Genomic DNA, 27,445 nt, shown 5'->3' on the forward strand with positions numbered 1-27,445 from the left:
GATGAACGCAATCCACAAACAGAACCAGGAACAGGATAACTAGCTCAGCACGGGTGTTCACGGTACGCGCAAACTACCAAAACGTGCTGGAAAACTGACTAACTGAACACAGGAAATAAACAGTTCGTGTACGTATATATCAGCGACACTGATATATTAACGTAACACGAATACAAGGAAAATAACAAAATGCGCAAGTATGCGTATATATTGGCGATGAACCAATATATGACACAAGACAAGCAAGTAGCAACTTCTAGAACAAGAGCAGAACTAGGAGGACTCGCTGACCCCTTCGCAGGAGTCAGCGCAGTCCACACGGACCAGGAACGAGGTGGGGCACGAGCAGAGTAACAGATACAATCTGAGACTATGATAGCCCATGAGGCATTGCAGGAAGCAGTTCTTTATACTGAGGTCATCCAATGGGAGCAGACCTGCAGATTCCCACACAAGTGAATGGTAATTAATCACAGGCTGATAGCAGGAAAAGGCAGACAATGATATGCAGCCTGCAGGAAAGGGACCGCCCCTCCACTGCAGCAGACAATGTTTGTTTACACAAAAGCATATTAAACTGTCATTAACTTCAGAGCGACTGCAGATAGAATCAGCAACTAGTTTAAGTGCAAACCAAACTATGCAAGCAAATGCATGTAATGACATCAGAACTGCTTGGGTTTGCAATACCACTGCAGTCAGCAGTAAACGCTGCAGAAGCGATCATAACAGTACCCCCTCCCTTAAACGCGGCCTCTGGACGCCTATGAAAACTGACATATTTCTCCTGAACCACCCAAACCAAAAAATCAGAAGTGGGAAATCCAGCAAACTGATCTGACTGAAAATTCATGAAGGTCGGATCCGTCCGACAAAACCAAATTCCCGAATCAGTCTCACCAAAACTAGACCAATTGGAACCAGAACCTACCGAACCATGCCCGTCAGCACTACAAGCCTCAGTGTGACACCCATCAGAACCACGACTTCCAGAAAACAACCCCAAGAAACTCTCTGAGCGATACCCACCGCCTTCCCGGGACTGTCCAAAAACGCCAAAGCCTTTGCAATGCCCACCGGAACTGTCCCCACCAACACAAAACCCACCGTTGAACCAGTCCAAGGTACCAGGACAAGTTTCCCCAGAGATCTCCCAGAACACTTGGAAGCTCCAAAGAGATCCCCACAGGTCAGAACGCCCCTTAGGCTCACATGGAGAACCATCAAGAACCCCTATGGAACCCAGGGCAACTCTAGAGTCAGGGTCACAAGGACAAACATCAAGATCAGGGTTTTTAGGGACCAGAACCATCTCCGGGCATGCAGGCCAACCGGCAACATCAGAACATGTCTCCACTAGGGAAGCGTGTGAGCACGCCAACACAGACACACTTGGGCACTCTGGCATACGAAGCACATCTGGGCACACCGGCACAAGAGAGACTTCTGGGCATGTCAAGGAACTGCAAACCTCAAAGTCAGTCAAGGTAGGACCGAAACCAGGACTGGGCAAAAAAAAATCATCATGACTAGACTTCACAGTTACTGGATTCTCACTAAAAAATGCAGGATCAGACTTAGATGTCTCTGATTCCAGCAAAGTTATTAACAAATCATGTTCAGGGGCATTTACAAGACAGGACAAATCTTCTGATGTATGCACCGAACTAGACAGGGTTTCCATAACTTCTTCTGGACTAGACAGAGACTCATCAAATACACTGGATTGGAGCTCATGAAGGGCTGCAAAACAAGTCAGTAGTGCAGCAATCCCCACTGAACTAGGCAAAACTGAGTAACTCACTGGACAGGAAGGGGACTCAGGAACTTCTGCCACTCCGGCCAGAGAACCAGAATTTTCCAGGATACAGGGCTGGGTTTCAGAAACACTCATTAACCCGGACTGAAATTCTGAGATTTCTATTATTTTTTCCAGCGAGTCAGAATTATCCATGTTACAGGACAAGACTTTTGAAACATTCAGAGGACAGGGCTGGAGTTCCTCGGCTGTTACAACACTGGAGAGGGACTCAACAACATTGGTTAAATCAGACTGTGTACAGGGCAAGGTATCTAACACACTTGCTGACGAGGACAATATTTCAATGGCTTCTGCTTCGCTGGGCAGAAATTCATCAAGTTTTATTAGAGCAGACTGTAATTCTAAAACAGCTGCTAGACAAGTGAATATTACTGCAGCACCAACTGAGGTAAGCAGTGCCTCAGACTGTTCTGCTAGAGGGTTTAAAGTATCCAAAGTACTGGGTGAAGCATAAGACTCTGTGACTACAGCTTCACTGGACAGGATCACCGAACAGTCCACACTGCAGGGCAAAACCATGGAAGCACCTGCTGGACAGCATAATGATTCTGTGACCTGAGTTTCATTGGAGAGATCTACTGCACAATTCATGGTACAGGGCAAGTTCACTGGAACATTTTCTGAACACGGTAATAATTCTGCGATTTCGGACTCACATAGCAGACGCTCTGAGTTATTCATGAAACTAGAGTGAGGTGTAGAAACAGGAAGATCAAAACACAATGTTTGCGCATCTAAATCACCATTCAATTGTGAAATTGGAAAATTCAGATGCTGGGGTTCTGAGATTTCTGGACAGGATTGCTGGGACTCAGAAACTGATGTAGTGCATCTATTGGCATCTGCTGGATCAGACAGGAGTTGAACTTTATTAACACAGGTAATTTCTGCAGAAGTGTTTGCAGGGACAGGCAAGATTTTTCTGGTGTCTGTTTCACTGAACAAAGACTCATGAGTACTGGCTAGGCTGGACTCAGAAGTCAGCAGGACCTCTGGGTCCTCTGCTGAGAAATTTGTGCAGGGCAAGATTAAGGAAGTATTAGTAATTTCTGTCTTACTGGGAAGTAACACTGAGTTATCCATGGTACAGGGTGGAATTACAGGAACTTCAATTTCACACAAAAGGAGCTCTGAATCACTCGCTGAATCAGCCAAAGGTGCTGAAGCAGGCGAGTCCTCAGGAACTGAGGAAGTGGAACAATCTCCACTTGACAGTGTGTCTTCCCTGGTATCAACTGATTGAATCGCATAAAAATCGTCCAGAATCATTCTCCACACATCGATCAATGGAGCCACAAAGTCATACCCACACACACCAGTTTTTATTAGGTTATAGGCAGACTTAATGCATGCATTCAATACTAATTCACTTTTTGCACTGTAAAACTGACAAAATGAACTTGCATCTTTCTTCCATTCATAGACCAGGGCTTCCATCTCTCCTTTCTCAAATGGAGGATCCCATGCATAATTAACAGCTGAGCATTCCGGCTGATCATAGTTTGCAAATGTGTTAGTGGCAGAAACATACATTGGGTTATTTAGCAGGTAATTGGCCGATTTCTTATTCCTAAGGATCTCCAATACCTGTAGCAAGTGTTGAACTGTAGTGTATGCAAATTTCCCTTGCTGCACGAATAAATTGATCTGTTCAATACTCTGTAATATATCTTCATAATCATATTCAGATAATTCATTTAAACAAGAACTTTTATTTTCCCTGGCTAGCAATGAAAGTTCATTAGTAGTTTCATAGGTCCATTTGACTCCCCTGAATGGTGACTGAATTTCATTATCTGCTACTGGCGGAGTCTCATTACAGATCTGATGCGCAGTCACCAAGGGCAACGACTCTGCTGATTGTAACGCTTTTCTTTTGGAGCGTTTACGTTTGGCTTTAGACCCTGCTGCCTTAGCAGAAGAAAAGTTATCAGAACAATTATCTGCTTGCTGATTATTTTTGTAGGCAGTAGAAGGAGCAGCTGATTGACAAGCTGCCAGGAGCTTATCAAAAGGGCTAGGCAAATCGGTTTTGCGCAGCCAGTTATGGATCACAAACGCTAGAAATTCCAGTGGTCTTTCTTTTAAATTGGTATGATCCAAGACATCGTAGGCCCACTGAAACAATCTTCCCTTAAATAAAACATAAACTAGCTGGGAGGCCCACGTTGAAACAGGAGTAGCCTGGAGCTCGGGATTGGCCAGGAACCTGGTACATTCAGAAAAAAACTCATTTTCTGTTTCAGAATTGAGCTTCTCAAATTTCTTAAAGGAACAGGAACCATAACAAACAGTGTCATTTTTGCTAGGAACCCCCCCCACAATGGGGATTGGTAATGGGGCTATCATAATGTTAAGCTTGGAGGTGTAATCTCCACAGTCAGCATACAACACATAAGCTGACGTGAAGGAGGTACACACACCAGCACAAGGGATCAGGATATCCCCAGTTTAGTGGAGGAGAGGACTGACTCCAATAGGAGATTGTGGCGCACAGAGCCGGTGCAGATCCGAACAGCCACAAACAACACTTTCGTAATAACGTCTCAGCGCAAAGTAGCGCTGAGCGCATAAACCAGGACTGAGGAGATCAGAATAAGTAGACAGAATGAACGCTTGCTAGCTAGCGGCTACTTAGCGACAGCAAGCGTCCAAAACCAGACAGACTGGAATGAGGCAGCCAATGCGTTGCGGCGATGGCGTGCCTCACAAAGACAGGACAGGATAGTCAGAAAATAGCAGGATCGAGACAGATGAACGTAACACAGATAAATATACAATAAGTATGTTTTCCTAGCGTATTACAATTACAGCTATCAATGAAACTCTTTGTAAGGTCTGACTAACATATGTATATATCGGCAATGAACCGATATATGACATAAGCAGGAACGCTGACTAGGACTGGAGTAATACAGGGAACAGGACTCAGAAGGATTCGCTATCTCTTCGCAGAGATGAACGCAATCCACAAACAGAACCAGGAACAGGATAACTAGCTCAGCACGGGTGTTCACGGTACGCGCAAACTACCAAAACGTGCTGGAAAACTGACTAACTGAACACAGGAAATAAACAGTTCGTGTACGTATATATCAGCGACACTGATATATTAACGTAACACGAATACAAGGAAAATAACAAAATGCGCAAGTATGCGTATATATTGGCGATGAACCAATATATGACACAAGACAAGCAAGTAGCAACTTCTAGAACAAGAGCAGAACTAGGAGGACTCGCTGACCCCTTCGCAGGAGTCAGCGCAGTCCACACGGACCAGGAACGAGGTGGGGCACGAGCAGAGTAACAGATACAATCTGAGACTATGATAGCCCATGAGGCATTGCAGGAAGCAGTTCTTTATACTGAGGTCATCCAATGGGAGCAGACCTGCAGATTCCCACACAAGTGAATGGTAATTAATCACAGGCTGATAGCAGGAAAAGGCAGACAATGATATGCAGCCTGCAGGAAAGGGACCGCCCCTCCACTGCAGCAGACAATGTTTGTTTACACAAAAGCATATTAAACTGTCATTAACTTCAGAGCGACTGCAGATAGAATCAGCAACTAGTTTAAGTGCAAACCAAACTATGCAAGCAAATGCATGTAATGACATCAGAACTGCTTGGGTTTGCAATACCACTGCAGTCAGCAGTAAACGCTGCAGAAGCGATCATAACATTATTATGTTTTAAGGCTAGTTTCACCCTGAGGCGTTGCACTGCATTGCCTTATAATCTGCACATAATGCAACCAAAAAACAACATTTGCAGTGGCATAAATGTAATAAAGGCAAAGAAACAACTGACCAATGTGAAACTTCATTAACTAACGCTGTGTGCCTCAACCTGTGCGATTCTATCAACGCACTGCATGTCCTGTGTTGTAACAATGGAATCAGTTACATCCCATTGGAAGTGATGAGGTATGAACTGTCCAACAGTCCATAGAATGGCAGCACATTACAGTGTGCAAAACAGTCTCTCTAATCTCAGTCTCTCCAGAACACCCTTTTTAATTTATAGTTCTAGTAATTTTATCTTTACCTGGGCGCCTGTTTACCCTTATACTGTACATGGATGTTACATATGGAGAAAGAGGGGGCTTCACATGGAGTGGGAGGAGCTACCCCCACTGTATATAATACCATACTATACTGCACTGCACATTACACACTATATAACAACTGCATGTTACCTATACTTAATTATATTATACTGTATATTGGTATATCATTTATTTTTTCAAAAATACATAATTTCTGAGAAAATTGGTGGTGGTGGTGGTGGTGGTGGGGGGGGGGGGGGGTTGGGGTTAGGCGAACATCTGGTTTAGATGAAGGGAAGGAAGACAAACTGAGGCTCTTATGTGATAATTCACTTGTTCCACATATGTCTACTCTTGGAATGTGATGAAGATGGACTGTACTCAGATTGTTTTTATCCCCATATATGACTATTACCAACCAGAATTACCATAGCCTATCTTAGCAACTGTCCATAAATCACTGCTCTAAGGATGGGCATGGAAAATAAAAGGAACGGATTTGATAATTGACAACATTTCTCACTTGCAGATGACCGAGGAGAAGGACTAGAGGTGTCTGGAGTCACTCTAACAAGACACCGTAAGTCCCAGTTGTCTTCTAGTTCTTCATCATCACTGGTGTAAGGCAAACTGTCCTCTTCTTCCTCATCATCATCACTATGTGTTATGGTGAGAACACGAGGAGCACGCTCATCCTGAATCCTCTTCAACACTCTGAAAAACATCAGCACAATGTTTGCTGCGAGGTTGGAGAAACAGTTCTGTAGGCCTCCCTATTTCGTCTACGGATTATAAACACGAAATTGGTCCTTATTCATTTTCCTTTTTCTCCAAAGTTTTCTCCTAGGTGGTATTTTTATATCTTTTCAATAAAACAAATTTGAGACACCAGCAAGCCAGAAAATACTTTATAAATACAATAAATAAATAAATAAATAAAATAAATAAATACAAAAAAAATACTTTTAACAGTAATTTTACACCTACTTTGTGGTACTTTTTTTAATTGCAAAGTGCTAAAAACTTATTTTAAAAAGAAGATGAAAAATAACTATTTTAATAAAACTTAGGAGAAAAAAGGGAGTTGAATAAGGGCCATTTTCTCACACACTAAAAGATGAATAAAGTATTTGTAAGTGTAGATTTGGAGTGGTAAATAGTATAAAAACATTTAGATTACACAGATAAACTAGGGAAGCATAGATAATATGCAGTTGTACAGCGCACCATATACAATTGACAAAGCTATGAAACAGCAAGCTGTCTAGAGTAATATGAAGACAAGTTTGAAAGAAGAGGTCTCCTTGGCAACACAAGCTTAGTGTAAGGCCTAGTTCACACAATGGTTTTCAAGCAGTTCAACTGCATGTTTACCAAGCAGTTCAGAGCAAAACCACAAACGTTCCACCATCTCCCCATCACTTATACACATACCAGGAAGAGAGTGTTCACCGAGGCAGTAGTTCGGTGTGGTTGCATGACTTGTCAACTGTGATAGTTTCTTGTGAAGTTCAACACTGTCAGTTGCAGTGTCTGAGGGGAGATGATCAGTAGCAGAGTGGAGTTCTCATTTGGAAAGATGACTGGAAATGAGTGCAGTGATGTAGATAGAGAGTAGCTTTTCTGCTAACATGAGATGTTCATTATGCTTTCACTTTGTTATTAAACATCAGGCTGTCTAAATGTTTTTTTTTAGTTATAAGTGAATAATGTTGGGTTCAATCAGCCACTAGTCTGTTATAACCATTGCAGTGGTAAGCATGTTGCTACTTGTTTCCACCTGCCTAAAAGTGAAATGCCAGCATAGAGAAATAGTTGTGGTTAAATGCCCGCGTACCTGGTGTTCTCTGTCACATTGCAGCACCTGCCAGGTTAGACTGATGTATTTGTTTGCCAGAGCTGATTGCTCCAAACTAATACACGTGTTGGCAGCCTGCTGTATGTCAGGTAAAGAATAGGATGGTAGAAGTTCTGGCTGTAGCAGCCTGCCATTGGAAAAGAGAATACTAAAATCTGTCTGTTTTCTATAAGTGGTATCTGAATATTATACAACTTCAGCATCAAATGGCTTTCCAAAAGTAATCCACCGGTCACCTATCACCATATAAACAAGAGGCTTACAAGACCTGTCGGACGCAAGTTATAAGTTCTCGAGCATTTAATGTAAAAGCAGGATGTTGGTAGAGCAGTAGTGGTGTTAGATATTATTATTTAGTATTTATATAGTGCCGACATCTTACGCAGTGCTGTTCAGTTTATATATTGTTTTGTCACTAACTGTCCCTCAAAGATCTGGTCAGATCTGCCAATAATGTTGTCAGAAACACTTTGGCCCATATGCAATTCATTTTTTTCACCTGAGTTTCCTCCTAGGAGGTAATTTTTTCCCTTCGATTTAAAATCATTTGCCAGCACTTTTCCACCTTTACCAAAAAGTAGGTGATATAGAAGGTGAAAAGTAATATCAAAATTATTTTGAGTATTTTCTTGCCTTCTGGTGGCATTTTATTGACAAAATATCACCTAGGAGAAAACTCAAGTGAAAAAGTGAATTGCATATGGGCCCTGATCTGCTACATGCTTGTTCAGGGTCTATGGCTAAAAGTATTAGAGGCAGAAGGGCTGCCATTGCTAAAAGGAAATAAATCTGGGAGCATCCATATCTCTCTTGCTTTAGTTGTCCTTTAAGGAACAAGTTCTACAAAAACTTCCCACAAGAACCCTCTACTTTGTTATTATTCTCCAGCACTTCCATGGACAAATAACAAATCCAGCCTCTCTAGCAAAGGGCCTGGCAGCACACTTCTAATCTCTCTATAGCCTGTTTTCAGAGGGGTCTCAGAAGTATGATATAATGGAAAAGGCACATTTAGGCTGGCTTCAGACTGTATATGGGCCGCACCGCCAAAAACAGGCCTTTGGGGATTACTGCGCTAGTATGCGGTAATCCCCTTCTGGCTGGGATCCAAACAGGAAGTGACCCTCGCTTACGGTCACTTCCTGTTTTAGAGATACCGAAGTGTGCGGACACGTATTGTAAAAATACGCTTCCGCGCAAGGATGCTGAAACGTCAACATTGTGGCAAACCCTGCGTTGCCATAGACTTAAATGACTTCCAGTCCGCGTGGTAACGTCGGTTTGTATGCGTGGTAGATCGGCGACTTTCGGTGCACCACACCGCATGCTGCATGAAGGCACCCATAGGCTTTCATTAGCATAGCGGTGTGGTACGGTAAAATGACCCACCACTCCGCAGCAGTGTGAAAGGTGTGAAAGGGCCCCCAAAGTGCACTTCATTTTTAATATGATTCATACAGACAAAGGCCTCTGAAAAGTGCTTACTCGTTGTGCTTCTCTCTCCATGATTTCAGTTCAGCAAATACAGTATCCCGGTCTGTAGGAGGCGAGGTCACTGGATCAACCGTGTGCTCTGACCGCTGTCCTCCTGACTGGAGGGTGCTCACAGGAGTTAACTGGAAATGAAATGTTGATAAGACCATAATGATAAGAGGACCACTTAAAGTGTCATTCATTCTGATAAAAAAAAAATTAATAAAAAAAAGCTATAACCTATAAATCTACAGTATATAGGTGTGGAATGATAGTCTGGAATTTGCAGCCATATAACAGCTATAGTAAATGTATACAGGCAAATACTAAAAATCATTTTTATTGACACCTCGGGGGTACCACATTTTCAGTTTCGGCCATACATGCATACAGCTAAAGAACATGATACCGATGGTCAAGTTAAAGCTAAGTCACATAGCTATGGCTTTCACTGACCAATAAGGCTTAAGATCCTGTGTGCAATTTGATCACTCAGTGCAACCCTTAATCTGCATACAAACATGGAATTTGTGCTGCCTGCCAGGATCCAACTCAATCCTGCAGATGACACTCCAGGGTCCCAATGCTGTACAGACGCACTGCTAGGCTGCCTCTATGGAGCGAGGAGGAGAGATGATGGCACTAGGAAGAATGTCTTTCATAGATGGAGACAAAAAGGGGAACAATGGACTCGGCCACCAATTGTCACTTAGAAGTCCGGCATGCCGTATCATTAAGGGACTTTGGCTGAGTGTGGGGGAAACCTGTGCCAACACTAGATTCTGGATCAAGATGGTCCCGACTGGCTGCCTCAGCCAAGAACAGTCTGGCAATAGTATTGGCCTTTAGAACAACACATTGGGCAGATTCACGCTTTCTTCTGCTTTTTATTCTGTACATTGTATTTTCTAGATGCTAAGAAATAATGTGCTCCAGATTTTGGAAGTGAAAGCTATTAATTATTATGTTTTAAGGCCAGTTTCTCACTGAGGCGTTGCACTGCATTGCCTTATAATGTGCACATAATGCAACCAAAAAACAACATTTGCAGTGGCATAAATGTAATAAAGGTAAAGAAACAACTGACCAATGTGAAACTTCATTAACTAACGCTGTGTGCCTCAACCTGTGCGATTCTATCAACGCACTGCATGTCCTGTGTTGTAACAATGGAATCGGTTACATCCCATTGGAACTGATGAGGTATGAACTGTCCAACAGTCCATAGAATGGCAGCACGTTACAGTGTGCAAAACAGTCTCTCTGGTCTCAGTCTCTCCAGAACACCCTTTCAAAATAAAGAGGGTTTACAATACCTATATCACAGTTTATTACTACCGACTGTAAGTGATAGCAACATAGCAAAAAAAAAGTAATTTAATGGATTTCTGGAAGAAGCGTACTACTTACTTGCAGGTGTATACGTGTATTTTAAATTTAAAATGTTTTTGCAATGGCGATCTTTAAAATATCCTTAGCCTAGTAGGGCAAGAAGTATATTGATACATTTGTACCCGTTACCCATTCTTACAAATAGTTAAAGGTAAAAACAAAAAAACCTTAAAAACATACTTAAAAAAAAAAGGATACAACATTTTTACTAAAAAGAATCTTGGTTGACATGTCCTCCAATGACTTCACAGCTACCCAGCATCCCCACCACAATAATGACCAGGAGATCCAGCATAAGCATCTTTGAATTTCCCCCAGGGGTTTCCCAGTGGTTAATTCATCTGAACCAGTGATATCCAGTCTTGCCAAAGATTCTTGCGGGAAGCTCCAGCAGCAAATCCAGCAGCAAATGTAAAGAGTCTTTGGAAAACTTTCCTAAAGAGTTCCATTATGCCCTGTCCACTCTGCCACCATCCTATCTTTGAATGTTCTCTCTGGACCCCTCATTATTCCATTCGGATGAACTAATAAGAATCTCCAGGAATGATTCTGATTGTTGCAGAAGAACAGACCAACAGAAAGCACCAGCAGGAAATGTAAACATGCTTATTATGGCTCTCATTGTTATAGGTCAGTGATGGCTAACCTTGGCACTCCAGCTGTGGTGGAACTACAAGTCCCATGAGGCATTGCAGTACTCTGACAGCTCTAAGCATAACTCGGGGAGGCAGAGGCATGATGGGATTTGTAGTTTTGTCACAGCTGGAGTGCCAAGGTTAGCCATCACTGTTATAGGTAAAGCAAGGATATGTGGATTGAAGGCAGTGACTCTATAATAAAATGCTGAGGGATGTTAATAAATACTTATTTTATTGTGGCATGTATTTTTTTTTAATAAAGTACTTAAAAAAATTATTATATATATATATATATATATATATATATATATATATATTTGCTTTTAACTATTTGCGGTAATAAGGGGTACTTCAGTGCTGCAAATCAGCTTTGGTTGGACACATTTGAGAGAACAGTCTGTACTAGCTATCCTTACTGGCAGAGAGGGAATTTGTGTCATTCATGTATGGCCACTATTTGTGGTGTTCCTCCCAAAATCTGCCATCCCACAGGGAGAGAACAGAGAGTAAGCATACCACAACTTCTACAGCAGGGGTGCCCACACTTTTTCAGCTCACAAGCTACTTTAAAAATTGCTGAGTCCAAGAGATCTATCAACCATTCTACCCCACATGGTGTCCCGAACCCCCCCACCCCAGCATAGTTAGGCAGTCACACAATAACTAGGTGTGAAAATATAGTAGAAAACACAGGAGACAAAGTTAATTGCATTGGGCCCAGGTGTAGTAATGGGTGTATAGGAGTAAAACCTGGGGCTGGTTCACACTGTCAGAGCTTTTTCTAAGGGCTTGTGACTTTAAAAGCACTTGCTAATGTAATGCTATATGTGTGTGTTCCCACTGGAGCAATGGGATTTTATAAAACTCCCCCATAGCATTGCATTAGCAAGAGCTTTTCAGATCACTAGCGCATAAAAAGCTCCGGCAGTGTGAAGCAGCCCTCACAAGTGTGGGTTGCAGGACTTCTTTGTTCTTCTTAAAGGGAACCTAAACTGAGAAGGATATGGATCTTTCCTTTTAAAATAATACCAGTTGCCCGACTCTCCTGCTGATCCTGTATCTCTACTACTTTCAGCCACAGCCCCTCAACAAGCATGCAGATCAGGTGTTCTGCCTCTGACTGAAGTCAGACTGTATTAGCTGCATGCTTGTTTCAGGTGTGGGATTCAGCCACTACTGCAGGCAAATAGATCAGCAGGACTGCCAAGCAACTGGTATTGTTTAAAAGGAAACATGCAAATCCTTTTGAGTTAAGGTTGCTTTTAGGCTGGTTTCACAGTGGGACGTTACAGGCGCACGTTAGAGCAGCCTGTAACGCAGCCCACCGCACAGCAATGAAAAATCAATGGGCTGTTCACAGTGCCCACGTTGCGTTACAGTGTAACGCTGCGCCATAATATAACGTACTGCATGCAGTACTTTGTAAGCGGCAGAGCCGCGTTAGACTGTTTGCACATGCTCAGTAACGTTGGGGAGGAGCGGAGAGCAGCCAGGCACATGGCTAATTAATATTCACTGCACTCAGTGACGTGCAGTGTTTACTTCCTTGAGCGGCCGCTCTGTGCGGCGATTGGCCGGGCGGGACCACGTGATGCTGCATGTGTCCAAGAGTGTGCATCACGGCATCAGGGACGCCAGAGTGAGCTGCACAACGTGGCTCACTCTGACGTCCAAAGCAGAGAGCACCAGGCGTTGCGTTAGGGGCACGTTATGCGACCATAACGTCCCCTAAAACGCAACGTCCTGGTGTGAAACCAGCCTTAAGGTCTCTTTAGCTGGGTCACTACAACCGGGTATTAAAAGTAATATTGGGAGGAAAGAGGCTGTGGAAAGGCAGGTTGTAGATAAATGAAAATAAATGTAGTCATAAAATTAGTTTACTTCAAATGAAGACAGGAACTTGCATGCGGTAAATCATGTTGGTATTTAACAGTTATTTAAGGCAAGCAATTTTTAACAATATATTTTTTCCTATATCCACAACCTACCTTTTGGGGCGCCTCTTACCACCCATTACAAAATATTATTTTGCTTTACAATATACGCTTGCCTTTTTCACTAATGTTTTTCATACATTGTTATGTTGTATACAGTATCTGCTCAACAACAGATGTCTATGTCTAGTGTAGAGAATTACCTCCAGCTTTTCTTTCCGTGTCCGGAGAGCCTTTATTGGATTCCCACAGATAACTTTGCCAATCCCTGCAGCGTAAAGAAGGACTAAGTCAACAGTGCAGCAGCATCATTATAAACAAATTAAGAACTTTACAAAGATAGGATAGCCATCGTTGTAGGAGTAAATCGTCAAAAAGCCAGCATAAAAAAAGGAAGTCATGTGCTTTTATCAAAACATTGGTCCCTATGCAATTCACTTTTTCTCCTGAGTCTCATCTAGGGTATACTTTTTTATCTTGTATTTAGAATAACTTTTCAGCACTTTGCAATTGAAAAAGTACCAAAAAGTAGGTGGAAAAGTACTATAAAAACTATTTTTTTTATTTTATTGCTAGCTGGTGATGTAAAAGGCAATTTTACTGACAAGTTTGAAAATATCACTTAGGAGAAAACTTGGGAGAAAAGTTAATTGCATATGGGCCACTGTATCTTCAATGGAGGTTGAAAGTAGCGAAGTGGTCATGTGACCGCTCAGCCTATCTTCTCTTGGAATCCAGAAGGTAGGCATGGTTATATAAGACAGATAGGCTGTGCTCTTTATTTTCTATGGGTTTAGCATTGAGATTTTGTTTCACATTTGCACACCAGCGATGGTACTCTGGAGCTCTGTCACTAGAGCATTTTTAGGCAATTGCTCCTTAGTAGAAATAGGAGTATACATTTTTTTTTAAGTTCCATAAAGGAATCCATCCAAGGTTTTTCTTTTTGATATATTGCATGGTGCACTGATCTTTTTATCAGGACAAGCGGTACCATGTTACCAGCCACTATATTTTTGCATTTTAACTTAACCACACTATATTCATACAACTCATCCAAGACACAGGAGGCACAGAGAATACAGGTGTTTATCAGCATGTGCGGAGGTGAGAGTGATATGGAGGCTGCTATATTTATTACCTTTTAAACAATACCAGTTACCTGGCAGTCCCGCTAATTTATTTAGCTGCCTAGTGTCTTCAATCACACCCCTGAAACAAGCATGCAGCTAATCCAGTCAGATTTGAGTCAGAGCACCTGATATGCATATATATTTAGGGTCTATTGCTAAAAGCATTAGAGACAAATCACCAGGACAGCCAGGTAACATGTATAGTTTAAAGGAAAAATATGTCAGCCTTCATATACTTCTCACCCCATGTTCCCTTTTAGGAAGCTGAACTTTTTGCTAGTGACTAACTACAATAAGCCACAGGGATTGCCAGCACTCTTGGCTTACAGCACTCTAGAGTATCGGGATAGATTATTGTCCAGGATTTCAGCTGTGTGTGTTGTGTATGTACTCTCCATGTTTGCATGCGTGTCCTCGGGGTACCCAGGATAACTCCCACAACCCAAAAACATGCTGCCAGTTACACTGGCTTCCCAAAAATTGTCCATAGACTGCAGAAGGGCAATTAGACTGAGGGTGTCTTGGAGGGAGTTGATAACTAGCGTTTTTGATAGGGGGGAAAGACAGAAATTGACATCTATAACCAATCTTTCTTAAGATAAATAATAGATATTACAACATGCGATAATAAGACTGGACAAGACACTTTTTGCTTGTGTAATATTTACATACTGCTTAGTATAACAAGATCTCCTACAACTGATCATTTTGTACTTTGAACAGTCATTACAAATTAAATCAGTGGAATTTGAACTGTGGTGATATGTGACATGATGAGATACACATGTGTATCTATAAAACAAAACAAATTAATAACCAGGCTGTTTTACTTGCTTTTTTGTTGTTATTTTTTGCTGCCTGAAAGGGTTCATTTCTAGGCATAGAAGTGACAGCTTCTGTCTTGTCGGTACCTTGCCGGGAATATAGTAACCATTACTGATAAGCAAATTACAGCCATAAAGATTTTCCTGGCAGAATACAACTTCTGAGAACAGGGTGAGGTCAATAGTTCATGTATTTTACCTTTACCTCTGGGACACTGAACAGGCTGCCACTGATCAGAGACAGTAAAAACATTCAACCTGCTCTGTACATGTTTAAATGTAAAAAAAAACAACCCATGGGACACGTAAAAAAAAAATATATTTTTCGCAGTATGAGGATAAATATAATTGTTTATCTCATCAGTTTATTTTCACTTCGGGTTCACTTTGAGTAGTGCAATATAATATGAGAGAATTCTTCTGTTTAGGTCACCATGAGTGAGGTCGCTGGATTCGTCATCAGCTGGGCCATCTCCGGATGCTTCAGACAACACACTTGTTCTGCCACTCTGGAGACCAGAGATTGTTCTCCCTGTACTGGAAGGCCTTGGGGCAGAATGTGGTCTTCTGCTAATTACTGGCTGAGCAGTGCTGGGCCTAATGGTTTTCTTTCTTACAAGACTCCCCACATCTTGCAGTGAGACATCTGTAAAATAATACAAGTCACTCCATACATAACAAATGACTTGCAGTAGTAATTTTCTGATTTGGCACAATATCTTCTGCATACACTCAACTTGATGATGTAGAAACTGATGTCCCCTACAGCTACTAGGCAGAAATGACTGCTATTGATCTAACTATTGTACAATAAAATCTGATTGGTTAATGGTGTTCCTACATTACCAGTTAACCCTTTTGCACACTCACATGCAAATACTTTCATCCGAGCAACCATCCAGGAACCAGTGCTATCCCTACAGCTAAGTCCAATGCTATTCCTACAACTAAGTCCAATGCTATCCCTACAACTAAGTCCAATGCTATCCCTACAACTAAGTCCAATGCTATCCCTACAACTAAGTCCAATGCTATCCCTACAACTAAGTCCAATGCTATCACTACAACTAAGTCCAATGCTATCCCTACAGCTAAGTCCAATGCTATCCCTACAACTAAGTCCAATGCTATCCCTACAACTAAGTCCAATGCTATCCCTACAACTAAGTCCAATGCTATCCCTACAACTAAGTCCAATGCTATCGGAATCCGCATTGAAAACGGCGGAATCCGCATTGGAAGCGGCCCCCACACGTGGTGCTCAAGATACATTGCAAGACAGTTCTGGTGTGGCTGGGACTGATAGTCCACCAGGATTCAGAGTGACACGCGCGCGAGCACAGAGGCAGAGTTTATATAACAGCCAGAAGTAGTCAGCTGACCAGGCTGGTCAGCTGACATTTTCCACAACTTTCATTGGTCCAGCAATTAGGGAGGTCCTGGAAAGGTCCTTGAGTATATATACTGCTGGCTGTTCACTTGTTCCTTGTCTGGCGTGCGATCACATACGTGGAAGCACTCAGATCCGTAGTCAGATCCGCAAGTGTGCCGGGACCAGCTGGAGCTGTAATCCTACACTTAGCTAGATTCTGTTGATAGCTAAAGTACTAGTTTGATTGTGATTATCTGTTATGACCCTTTGCCTGTCTCGACTATCCTCCTGAACTCTGATCTTGTACCTCGATATCTCTGATACTCTGTTGCCGAACCCCGGCTCGTCCTATACCCTGCTTCTGTCTCCTGATTTTGTACCTTGATATATCTGATACCCTGTTGCCAAACCTTGCCTGTACTTCGACTCTGCTTTTGCCTCCTGATCTTGTACCTTATCTGTCCGTGTGTATCGACCTGGCTTGTCCGACCTCGAGAATCAACCTCACTATTGGAGGCGGTTCCCCGTCCTGTCAGTGGCATCTCCTCCTGAGTGTCACTTTCAGACTAACCTTCCTACTATCAGACTCCTCCCGTCTTGGAGAGTCCAGATCTGCGGAAGGAATCAGCGCAGTACTTCCGACTGCGCTGAAGCTTGTTACTGTTACACCAAAACACTACACTCTACTCAGGTGAACAGAGGTTAGCTAGTATATTGGATTATCGGTGAGACTGCAGATCACTTATAATCTGGTATATGTCTGTATTCCCCGTGATACTGCAGATCACCGGTAATCAGACCTCTCTGTGCTTCACCGATCGTTACAACAACTAAGTCCAATGCTATCACTACAGCTAAGTCCAATGCTATCCCTACAACTAAGTCCAATGCTATCCCTACAACTAAGTCCAATGCTATCCCTACAACTAAGTTCAATGGTATCCCTACAGCTAAGTCCAATGCTATCCCTACAGCTAAGTTCAATGCTATCAGTACAGCTAAGTCCAATGCTATCACTACAGCTAAGTCCAATGCTATCACTACAACTAAGTGAAGAGATAGGGTCTTCCTTACAAAAGAATACATTCTCTTAGATAGAGACATACAGCGCACAGAGGTTCCTCAGAATTCATATGTGTCCTAACACTGGCCCTATAACATGCATAGTGCAGACATGCAAACATTCATTGCATCAACCTTTCTGAAGATTAGGTGCAAATATGCTAAGGGCCAGTTCACACTTGTTTTAAAAACGTATCTTTGGGATACGTTTTCAAAGCTCTGCAGAACTGCAGGAAGCGGACCCTACGTTAAAAATAGGACCCGCTTCCACTCGTGCAGAAACATGGATCACATACAGATCCGTGTTGCACAGAAAGAAAATGTAATAGAGAGTCTGGATTTGACAGTTTTTCCCGGACTGGACGGGAAAACGTGTCCAATACAAGTCTTTGAGAACGGACACCATCCGCTCTCACTAGGCTACTCACCACATCCGCATCGCCCATTTCGGCCGCATCCCGCCGCGACATCATACTCAAGCGTCCCGCCGTCCATCACTGCCGCTCGGTCCATTCTGAAGAGCATGGGTATTCTCCATTGGGCTGCAATAGACCAATGGGAATCCTCAGCAACAGAGAGAATTCTCATTGGTTCATGTTGAACCAATGAAAATTCTCCCTGTTGCTAGGCAGAATTGGCCTATTGCAGACTATGGAGAGCCAAGCTTCTGCTGGCCTCCAGGCTGTGGAAGGGACTGAGCAACGGGACAAGTGGTGGGACGAGCGGACGTGTAACGTGTGTAGGCATCCAGATCAGATCCGTGTCAAAAAGATCAGTTTTTCAGAAAAACTGATCCGTTTGACACAGATCTGATCTGGAACCGGGCAAGTGTGGACTGAGCCTAACAGGACGATAGGACCTTTTGGGAGAGATAGTTCATCAAACTAATCTCACAAGGGATGTATAAATGGAGAGGGAGAAAGAAAGCCCTCATGACAAGCACCACAAATTACAAAAAATATTTTATTTCACAATTTAGATCACAATTTAAATAAAGATATTAGGAAACATTATAAGGTTCAACATGAATTAAAATCAATTAAAAAAATGTGGATTCCCCTTTTAAAATGGACTTCCTCCAGTTGATGGACTCGGTTTGGACTCTTGGTGGACTGGAATTTGGCACTCTGGGAACATTATGGATTTGGACCGTACTCTGCGGCCGTTGTTAGTCGGTTTGCGGTCGCTGAGCGTCGTGCATACCCCTTTAACATGGAATATTTATACATGACTTTACTATTGGGACATATACATCATATGGACTGATGGACTCTGTCCCTTTAAGGAGTACTTTTGTATACAGGGAATGTGCCTTTCTATGCATCTAAGTGCTGCTATAATATTGTCTAGTGGTTACTATATTCCCTGTATGGTATTGTATATTAGATAGGATTTCTATTGCTGTTATATATATTCTTTTTTATTTTTTATATTTTTTATTTTTCATATTATATTCTCTTTCATCAAGTGACATGCATAGATCTCTTTAGGTCTTTCTCTGCCATTTCCTCCTTCTGGGACTCTGGTCAACTGGTCCTTTGGTGGTGTCTTCTGTGGGAGTTTCCCTTTCCTATTGTCCTTTGGGGCTGTGTAACACTCACCTGCGGCTTCCTCATTCGCCGCTGCGCTCCAGCGTGGTCTCTTCCTCTTCCTCCAGGCCTGTCTCTGACGACACTGCCCACAATGACGTCACTTCCGGGTGACGCGTAGTGGGCGTCTATGCGCACGCACACCCTCTTTCCAACATTTAAACGCCGTTCTGGCGAGCACAATCTGCGGTGTCCTCTCTCCTTCAAAGCGGGGTGACATGTGGGACAGTCTCGAGGGGTACCGACTCTTCCCTGCCTCCAGCATCTGACTCAACTACTACTTACCTGGGGATAAGTATATTCTCCTTTTGCACAGCTACTTCTTATTCCTCTTTGTTTACACCTAGTTATATAGGCTGCTCCAGCTCTTACAGGTTTATTGTTTGGAATGTCATTTTCACTGTATTTATTCAATATATATTGTTTGCACTAGTATATTTGCACTTTGGGGTATACCCCCCTTATTTCACTTTATTACTGAACCCGGGTTCAAGTATTGGTGGGCTCTATGACAGATGCCCATCATACTGGCAAGTTAATATTAAATTGCTATCGGGTGCTATTTGATTTATTGCTCAGATGTTGGATGTATACATTATTATATGCATTGATGATTGGTTTGTTCAGGGAACAGTCCCTTGCCGTTTTTTTTAATTGATTTTAATTCATGTTGAACCTTATAATGTTTCCCAATATCTTTATTTAAATTGTGATCTAAATTGTGAAATAAAATATTTTTTGTAATTTTTCAAGTGGTGCTTGTCATGAGGGCTTTCTTTCCCCCTCTCCATTTATACATGTATATTTTTTGAGCCCTAGCACGCTTGGTTCTATTATTTGCTGGTGTTGCGGATATTTTTTCTCTTAATCTCACAAGGGAACTAACAAAATACATCCATATGCTCCATATACACATAAACTAGCTAGCCCTAGGTAATCGATTTGGCTTTCTAATCATCTTTTGCTGATGAAAATGACACTGGAACACATGATCAGCAGTATGTATAACTAATTATCTCCTACACTGAATTTCATATAGATTCTACAGCTCTTACCTAAAGGCACATCCATCTGGCTCCCAACAGTTTCCTTAATGTAGTCCTTCACCATCAGCCAGTCCTGAGCATGAGGCGCATTTGTGTTAATCTGGTCAGCTGGGACGTCATCGAGGTACAATAACTGAGGAATTACTTTTTTAATTTCAGCCCGATAATTGTAGTCTGTAGCCTGAAATTCAAAACAAACACTCAAAGCAAACCATAAAATACTGACTTCTAATGCTAGAGCTGTAATGTAATGATACAGATTTCCTTGAAATACTTTAATGTAAGTAATATATAGTCATACCGAATATGTAGCTGATCAAAATACCCACATGAATCTCTGCAAGTTCTCATACACATGAGCATTACATCATACTATTGTACCCCCTGATATTCCAAGGTCTGCAGACGATGTGTTGGGTAGGTCTGCAGACTTTGGACTGTAGACCTTAATCTCATGCAGAAAATGGGCACAATTCACAAAGCATTACTGCATGTGGTAAAGCAGAAGACAAATGATTTTACCAAAACGTTTTGTCCAATGACAATTCACTAATGCTGTTACCGCTTGGAAAACTAAAACTACTGGCTTGTGAGGTCAACACATTTGTGGGGTTAAAGAAGAGTGTTAAGAAGGAGAAAGAATGGGAAAAGAGGAAAGCTAATTAAACTGTTAAGGAAAGAAAGAAAGTTCATTCAAACATTTGTTGTAAAACACAAATCCACAAGATGATTGTGTAGTAATTAAAATTATTAATAATATGCTGATGGTAGTGAGCTGAGACAAATTCTATGTTCATTTTAAGCGGCTTGGACTTGCACTTTACTTGTTAGCACAATAACACAAATGCTATCAGTATCACATCTGGCTTCAATTTTTCACATGGTTCCTTAAAGCCGATCCGAGATGAAAAACTAACTATAACAAGTAACTGGTCTATATATCTTATCTAAAGTTTAGATTTAGTTTACACAGCAAATCTAGCTGCAAACAGCTTCAACAGTATAGAATTATTTCCTCCTGTGATACAATGAGAGCAGCCATGTTCTGCTTGTGATCATTACACACAGGCAAGCTGATCTGCATCTCCAGACCTCAGCCTGTGAAAACTTCACTCCCCTCTCCTCCTCTCTGCCTCTGAAATCTCTGACTGAGCTACAATAAGCCCTTGCTACATGGATCTCAGAGTGCTTAGGCGCTGGAGGAGCTGTGGGGGAGGCTTGTTTAGTTTATAGGGAATTAGGGTATTAAAAAAAAAGGATTTGGCTTGAGGAATGCCCTATAGTGGTGGATCTCAGATCCACCACTATCATGAAAAAAAATAAAATGTAAAATACATGTGAATACATCCAAATAAGAAGTATGTTCCTCCCAGAATAAAATGAGCTATAAATTACTTTTCTCTTATGTTGCTCTCACTTACAGTAGGTAGTAGAAATCTGACAGAACCGAGAGGTTTTGGGTTAGTCCATCTCTTCACGGGGGGTTTTCAGCATGGCCTTTATTCTTTATAAAAACACTCCCTGAAAAGAATTTATACAAAGATGCTGGCCAGTCTCTTTGCCTGACGCACACTTTTTGGCAGTTAGACAGAGCAACTGCCATACACTAATGGCTTTAAAAAAAATAAAGAAAACCCTGAGAACTCCCCACAAGAAGATGGAATAATCCAAAACCTATCAGATTTCTACTACCTATTGTAAGTGACAGCAAGATGAGAGAAAAGTCATTTATAGCTCATTTTAATCTGGAAAAAGCATATTTTTTATTTGTATGTGTTTACATGTATTTTGAATTTAAATTTTTTTTGTGAGAAGTCCTTTAAAATACTGAATGAAATACCACATGAGGTAAACATCTTTGAGAATAGTTAGTGAACTACAGCGGTATTACCGCATGTGTGAAATCCTTAGTTAATAGTCAAAAAAAGTTTTCTGCTCAAGGTAATTTACCTCACATGAAATTGTTTTACCAATTGTGTCAATAGTAATATGAAGGCTGCTGAAGTGCCCAGTGTCCTGGCTGCCAGGGTCTTCCTACAGCTTCACTACAGAGCAATTTATAAATAAACACCTAAATAGACATTAACTATTGGCTAAACATTCCCCCCTTTGTAATTAGCTGAACATAGAGAAGAACTAGGCCATACACGATTACCATCGATAAACAGCAGATTTGATCACCGTGATTGACTCTGCTTTGCAAACGTTGCATGATTGATCTCCATCAGAAATCGAACAATTTAGTAGATAGGACCAGACAGAAATTATTTTAATCTCCGGTGGATCGGGACAGCGTCGCTAACGGCATTCGATGCCATCTGGCCTCCCCGGTCTGGTGCTTTTACTGTGTGGCCTCTTCTCTTCCATGTCATGTGACAAGCCCAAGTTCAAACACTAGAGGGCTGGCAGCATAAATACCGCCCCCTAGTATTTGAACTAGCTTGTCACATGATGTGCAAGAGAAGGGGGACACATGGAGGAGGAAACCCACCGGAAGAAGTGAAAGCACCAGACCTGGGAGGACACACACCGGCCGGACAGGTGAGAGTACTGCTTCTGGCTGGGGCAGCACAGATACGGGAGGCCTGGGAGCGGTGAGGCTGGCAGTGGAGGCTCCACAGATTTTGAATCAATTTCATGCTAAAATAGATGTAAAATCTGTGTACAGTGTCCGTGCAGCCAATAGATCCCTTTCTGATCAGATTCGATTAGAGAGGGATCTATCTGACGGTCGATCTGGTGGCCATCTATAAGTGTATGGCCACCTTTATTGGTAGCTGAGCTCCTAAACACCTCAAAATAGTCATGATAATTCCCTCACCTGAAACAAATGCTCATGATTGATTTGAGAGATAGTCTCATGTCTGAACAGGCGTCCCCCATTGTCTGCAGTTGATCCTGTTTGCAGGAATGGCTGTGTAGGATTTTTGCAGTAAATTCCAGTGCTATTATTTTCTCCAGCAGCAGAAAGCCTCATGCCAGTAATTACTATTTTATTCTAGCATTAGCGCTGCATCAGATTAACCACTAATAACATTGTTTTTTCACTCTTTTTTTCACACTGCATCAGTTTAACCAAAAATAATCTTTTGGTAGTGCATAAGCTTAACCACTAATTACTTTCTTATTCTGTATTTGTTTTTCTAGTAATAACTCTTTTATTCTTTATAATATCTATCTACACCTGCAAATGCTTTTTTTCCCTTAAAGAGAATCTGTACTCTAATATTCTTACACTAAAAAGCATACCATTCTATTCCTTATTTTCTCCTGTGCCCCTCTGTGCTGTTTCTGCCACTCTCTGCTGCAATCCTGGCTTGTAATTAACAGTTTTAGGCAGTGTTTACAAACAAACTAACCAGCTTGTAAACGGGTTAAATATACAGAGTGTGTGAGTCATTCAGAGCCTGTAGGGGGCCTGCAGAGGGTGTGTATCGCTTCTATCCAATGACAAGCAGCCCTGCACATTCCACACATTCAAAGCCTTAGCCCGACAGACACGACAGGGGAAAGATACATTGATTTATTACAGAGACAGTGTAATTAGGAAAGGCTGCAGTAAGCCCCAGCACATTAGAACAGGCATAGGAACTTATAGAATAGAAGAACTAAGGCTGAAAAAATTGTTACAGAGTCTCTTTAACAAACAGAGCTTCCTATAAGTGGATGTTTGATTTACCAAAGATATGAATTATGCTTTTCAGAAGACTGGAAAGGAACTGGAGTCCTTTGCTTTGGTAAGGGAAGGGTCAATCTCTTCAGTTAATGCTTTTTTGCCAATTTATTGTTTTCTGCATTAAGACAGTCTGCTGGGCTAATGAACAGAGAGGGTACTAACAGGGGATGTATCAAAATGAGGGCTGACATCTGGCAAGGATTGGGTCTCAATCTTTTAGGTGACAGTTTAGGGCCAAGGCTGTACAGATGCTTTGCCAGCCTAGAGGCTAATGACACTTCTGTAACTAAGTGTGCAAAGGAGGGATGGCGTGCAGTGCACGGCAAAGTGGCTTTCGGTAGGCGGGATGATTGGGAGAACAGTGTGCTGGCGGGAGGGATGATCAGGAGAACAGTGTGCTTGAGGGCGGGATGATTGGGAGAACAGTGTGCTTGCGGGTGGGATGATTGAGAAAACAGTGTGCTTGTGGGTGGGTGGGATGATTGGGAAAACAGTGTGCTTGCGGGTGGGATGATTGGGAGAACAGTGTGCTTGCGGGTGGAATGATTGGGAAAACAGTGTGCTTGTGGGTGGGTGGGATGATTGGGAAAACAGTGTTCTTGCGGGTGGGATGATTGGGAGAACAGTGTGCTTGCGGGTGGGATGATTGGGAAAACAGTGTGCTTGTGGGTGGGTGGGATGATTGGGAGAACAGTGTGCTTGCGGGTGGGATGATTGGGAAAAGAGTGTGCTTGTGGGTGAGTGGGATGATTGGGAAAACAGTGTGCTTGCGGGTGGGATGATTGGGAAAACAGTGTGCTTGCTAGTGGGATGATTGGGAGAACAGTGTGCTTGCGGGTGAGATATTTGGAAGAACAGAGTGCTTGTGGGTGGGATGGTTGGGAGAACAGTGTGCTTGGGGGTCAGTTGGGTGTCCTAAGTAACTAAAGATCAGGCATACCGGATGTTTACGGGCCATCTGGGGGGCTCCTATAGACACACTAGATTCTTTCCCAAGATGATCTTTATCAGCTGGCCTTGGCCTAGCACAGTTTAATCTAACGTGCGTACAACAAGCTTAACCGCCTCCAGACCACGGTAATTGAAATCTATGATGTTTGGGACCTGTTATCCCTGCCAGGGTGTAGATTTCAATTGCGGCTCCTCACGCTCCCGCTGCTGCCACCAATCTCGTCATTCTCCTGGTGCTGCAGCCCACTCGCTCTGCTGTCGGTATGACAACAGAGCTCCGTAAGCCAGTCAGGAGCTGACTTCATTGACTCCTGACCCTATGATCACTGTGATTGGAGAACAATGGAGTTGGCCAGGGCTTGGATGAGATGATCTGGCAGTCCAGATCTCTCACTGACGGATCAAGCAGATTGGGTTGGGGCTGAACATTAAGGATCCCCAAAGCCATTTCTTTTATCTGTATTACTGCATCTCTTCATATTGTTCTTTAGTGTAGTGTGCTGGCCTCATATCTAGGTTAAATACTGAAATAAAAAGTAAAATGTGGTGAGGGGGGCTTTTGCTGAGTATAGCGTCTATCCTCACTATGTCCTGTTCCATCTTTCTCCAGACAGAGACTCTAACAATGTTATCATCACTTCTGTCTGCATCTGGTGCAGCAGTCTGATCTGATTTCACCTGGGGTGAGATCATCTCCTCTGGTGATCTCATGGGTAATATACACAGCCAGGGCCTCAGTCATTGCTTACATCCAGCCTTAGCTCATATAGAGTATATCAGAGTAAGCTGAAATCATGTAACACAAGTGGCAGGAAATAAAGATTATTTCATACTTGAAATATACTGTATTACTCTAGAAGCATAATGCATCATGTATGTATTTTTTAAAGACATACATAAAACATATTGTAATTTAAAATTAAGAATCTCTAGTTATTTTTTTCTGTGATTTTATACTAGACTAAGTAATCTATTCTAAATGCTCTTGTCCACATGCACCTTACATTATAATAAAATAATTCCATCTAAAGTTAATAAATATACTCAGAGTATGTAAACACATAGGCTATGCTTCCTAACTAGTAGTGTTACAGAGCTGGGATTCCAACAGTCAAATCTCTGTTTCTGTGCCTTTTCACTGAAAATCGCAATGAGCATCGCAAACACGCTGCAATCAACATTTTCTCTTACTCTGAGCGAATTTCATGACATGATTTCTGACGTGAAGAAAATAAATAATTAAGGCACATTGCAAAAGCAGGAAAAATGCTGCACGCAGTGCGTTTGCAGAGTTCAGGATGGCATGGAAAACATTTTAAACTAAGGCCCGGTTCACATTAGCGTTCGCTGTCTGGATTTGCCTGATCGGATCCGGACCGTATACTGTACAAACGGAACGGACGTTCCGCATAGCAATGCAAAGTCTATGCGGCCGTTCACACACGTCCGTTCCGTATGGAACGGAGCCGGATCGGATCCGGACTCCGGACACTTTTCCAACATGCTCTATTTTTGGGTCCGGATCATCATCCGGCCGACGCACCCGGACCGGAGCCTGACTGCACCATCCATGCATAGAAACCAATGGGAAACGGAAAGCACAGAACACACCGGCAATAAAAACCTGACGTTCTACCCCACTTCCTATGCGTTTTCTAGCGGCCATTTTGGATGGGGACACATGGGCCCAGCATTTCTGGAGTGGAGCAGCAGTGACTTTGTGCTGGAGCTGTTTGGCAGTATATGTCAGACGTGGAGGTGAGGCCCAACACAGCGGAGGACCTGATTCTACATGTGCACCTTCTGCTGACCTCCCAGACCCCAACAATATTTATATAGTTTGTTATCTCTTTTACCAAATGGATCCGGATCGCAGCCGTATCAATACGTATGCAAATGGACCCGATCTGGATCCGATCCGGATCCTTACCGGTCATCCGGTCCGTTCTTTACAGAAACGCAAGTGTGAACGGGGCCTAAGTTACACACGTTTGAAGACAACAGGTTAATGGAAATCTTCTGCCTTACTGAAACAGGTGGTTAGAGAGCATTTAAAACAATTGCAGCTGATAACTTGTGAAGGGAAAACGATTTTTTAAATTCCATAAATTGTAAATCTAATTCCCACAGAATACTCGCTCCAATGGCACCTGTAGCAAAAACCTACAATTTGCCCAGAGTTTCATGGCCCAGATCCTGGCGGGGACCCACCTGGCACATGGCTGTGGCCCACTTTTGTCCATTGTCACTAAAGTCTCCTGTCAGTAACAGTGGCACAGACAGCAAAGTCGGACTTCAACCAAACACTCCACTTATACTACCAGGAAATAACAGCAATGCAATAAAGCTTTCAAACGTACCCAACGTTTCCCCTTGGTGCTACAGCAGTCAGCCCTCACTGTATGTAGCGCAGCTACAGACATACAGTAATAAGACTAAAGGTGGCTATACACTTGTGATGGTCGGGGAAGGAATATTCATGGAGGGACGCACAGACCTCTATAGACTCGAAAACACCACCCTGAATTCCTTTTGCTATCGGGATGAAATCCTTGAACCCATTGTCAAAGCCAATGCTGGGGAAGTGGTTTCTGGGTTCTTCCCGATGCATGATCATGCCCT

At 42.4% G+C, this 27,445-nt stretch overlaps 1 protein-coding gene across 14 annotated transcripts in view; it reads right to left on the bottom strand.

Annotated features, from left to right (window-relative positions):
* The window catches only part of LRRC56 (leucine rich repeat containing 56), a 123,976-nt gene that overhangs the window by 14,970 nt on the left and 81,561 nt on the right, over positions 1–27,445 (bottom strand). For all 14 annotated transcript variants that reach the window (XM_068260295.1, XM_068260294.1, XM_068260300.1 and 11 more), the window contains 5 exons: positions 20,206–20,377; positions 15,561–15,773; positions 13,374–13,438; positions 9,219–9,349; positions 6,399–6,589 (listed from right to left, as the gene is read on the bottom strand). In XM_068260295.1, coding sequence (XP_068116396.1) covers positions 6,399–6,589; positions 9,219–9,349; positions 13,374–13,438; positions 15,561–15,773; positions 20,206–20,377 — 772 coding nt within the window. The remainder of the gene's footprint in view (positions 1–6,398; positions 6,590–9,218; positions 9,350–13,373; positions 13,439–15,560; positions 15,774–20,205; positions 20,378–27,445) is intronic.

Source organism: Hyperolius riggenbachi, chromosome 11 (assembly GCF_040937935.1).
Source record: "Hyperolius riggenbachi isolate aHypRig1 chromosome 11, aHypRig1.pri, whole genome shotgun sequence".
Lineage (NCBI taxonomy): Eukaryota > Metazoa > Chordata > Amphibia > Anura > Hyperoliidae > Hyperolius > Hyperolius riggenbachi.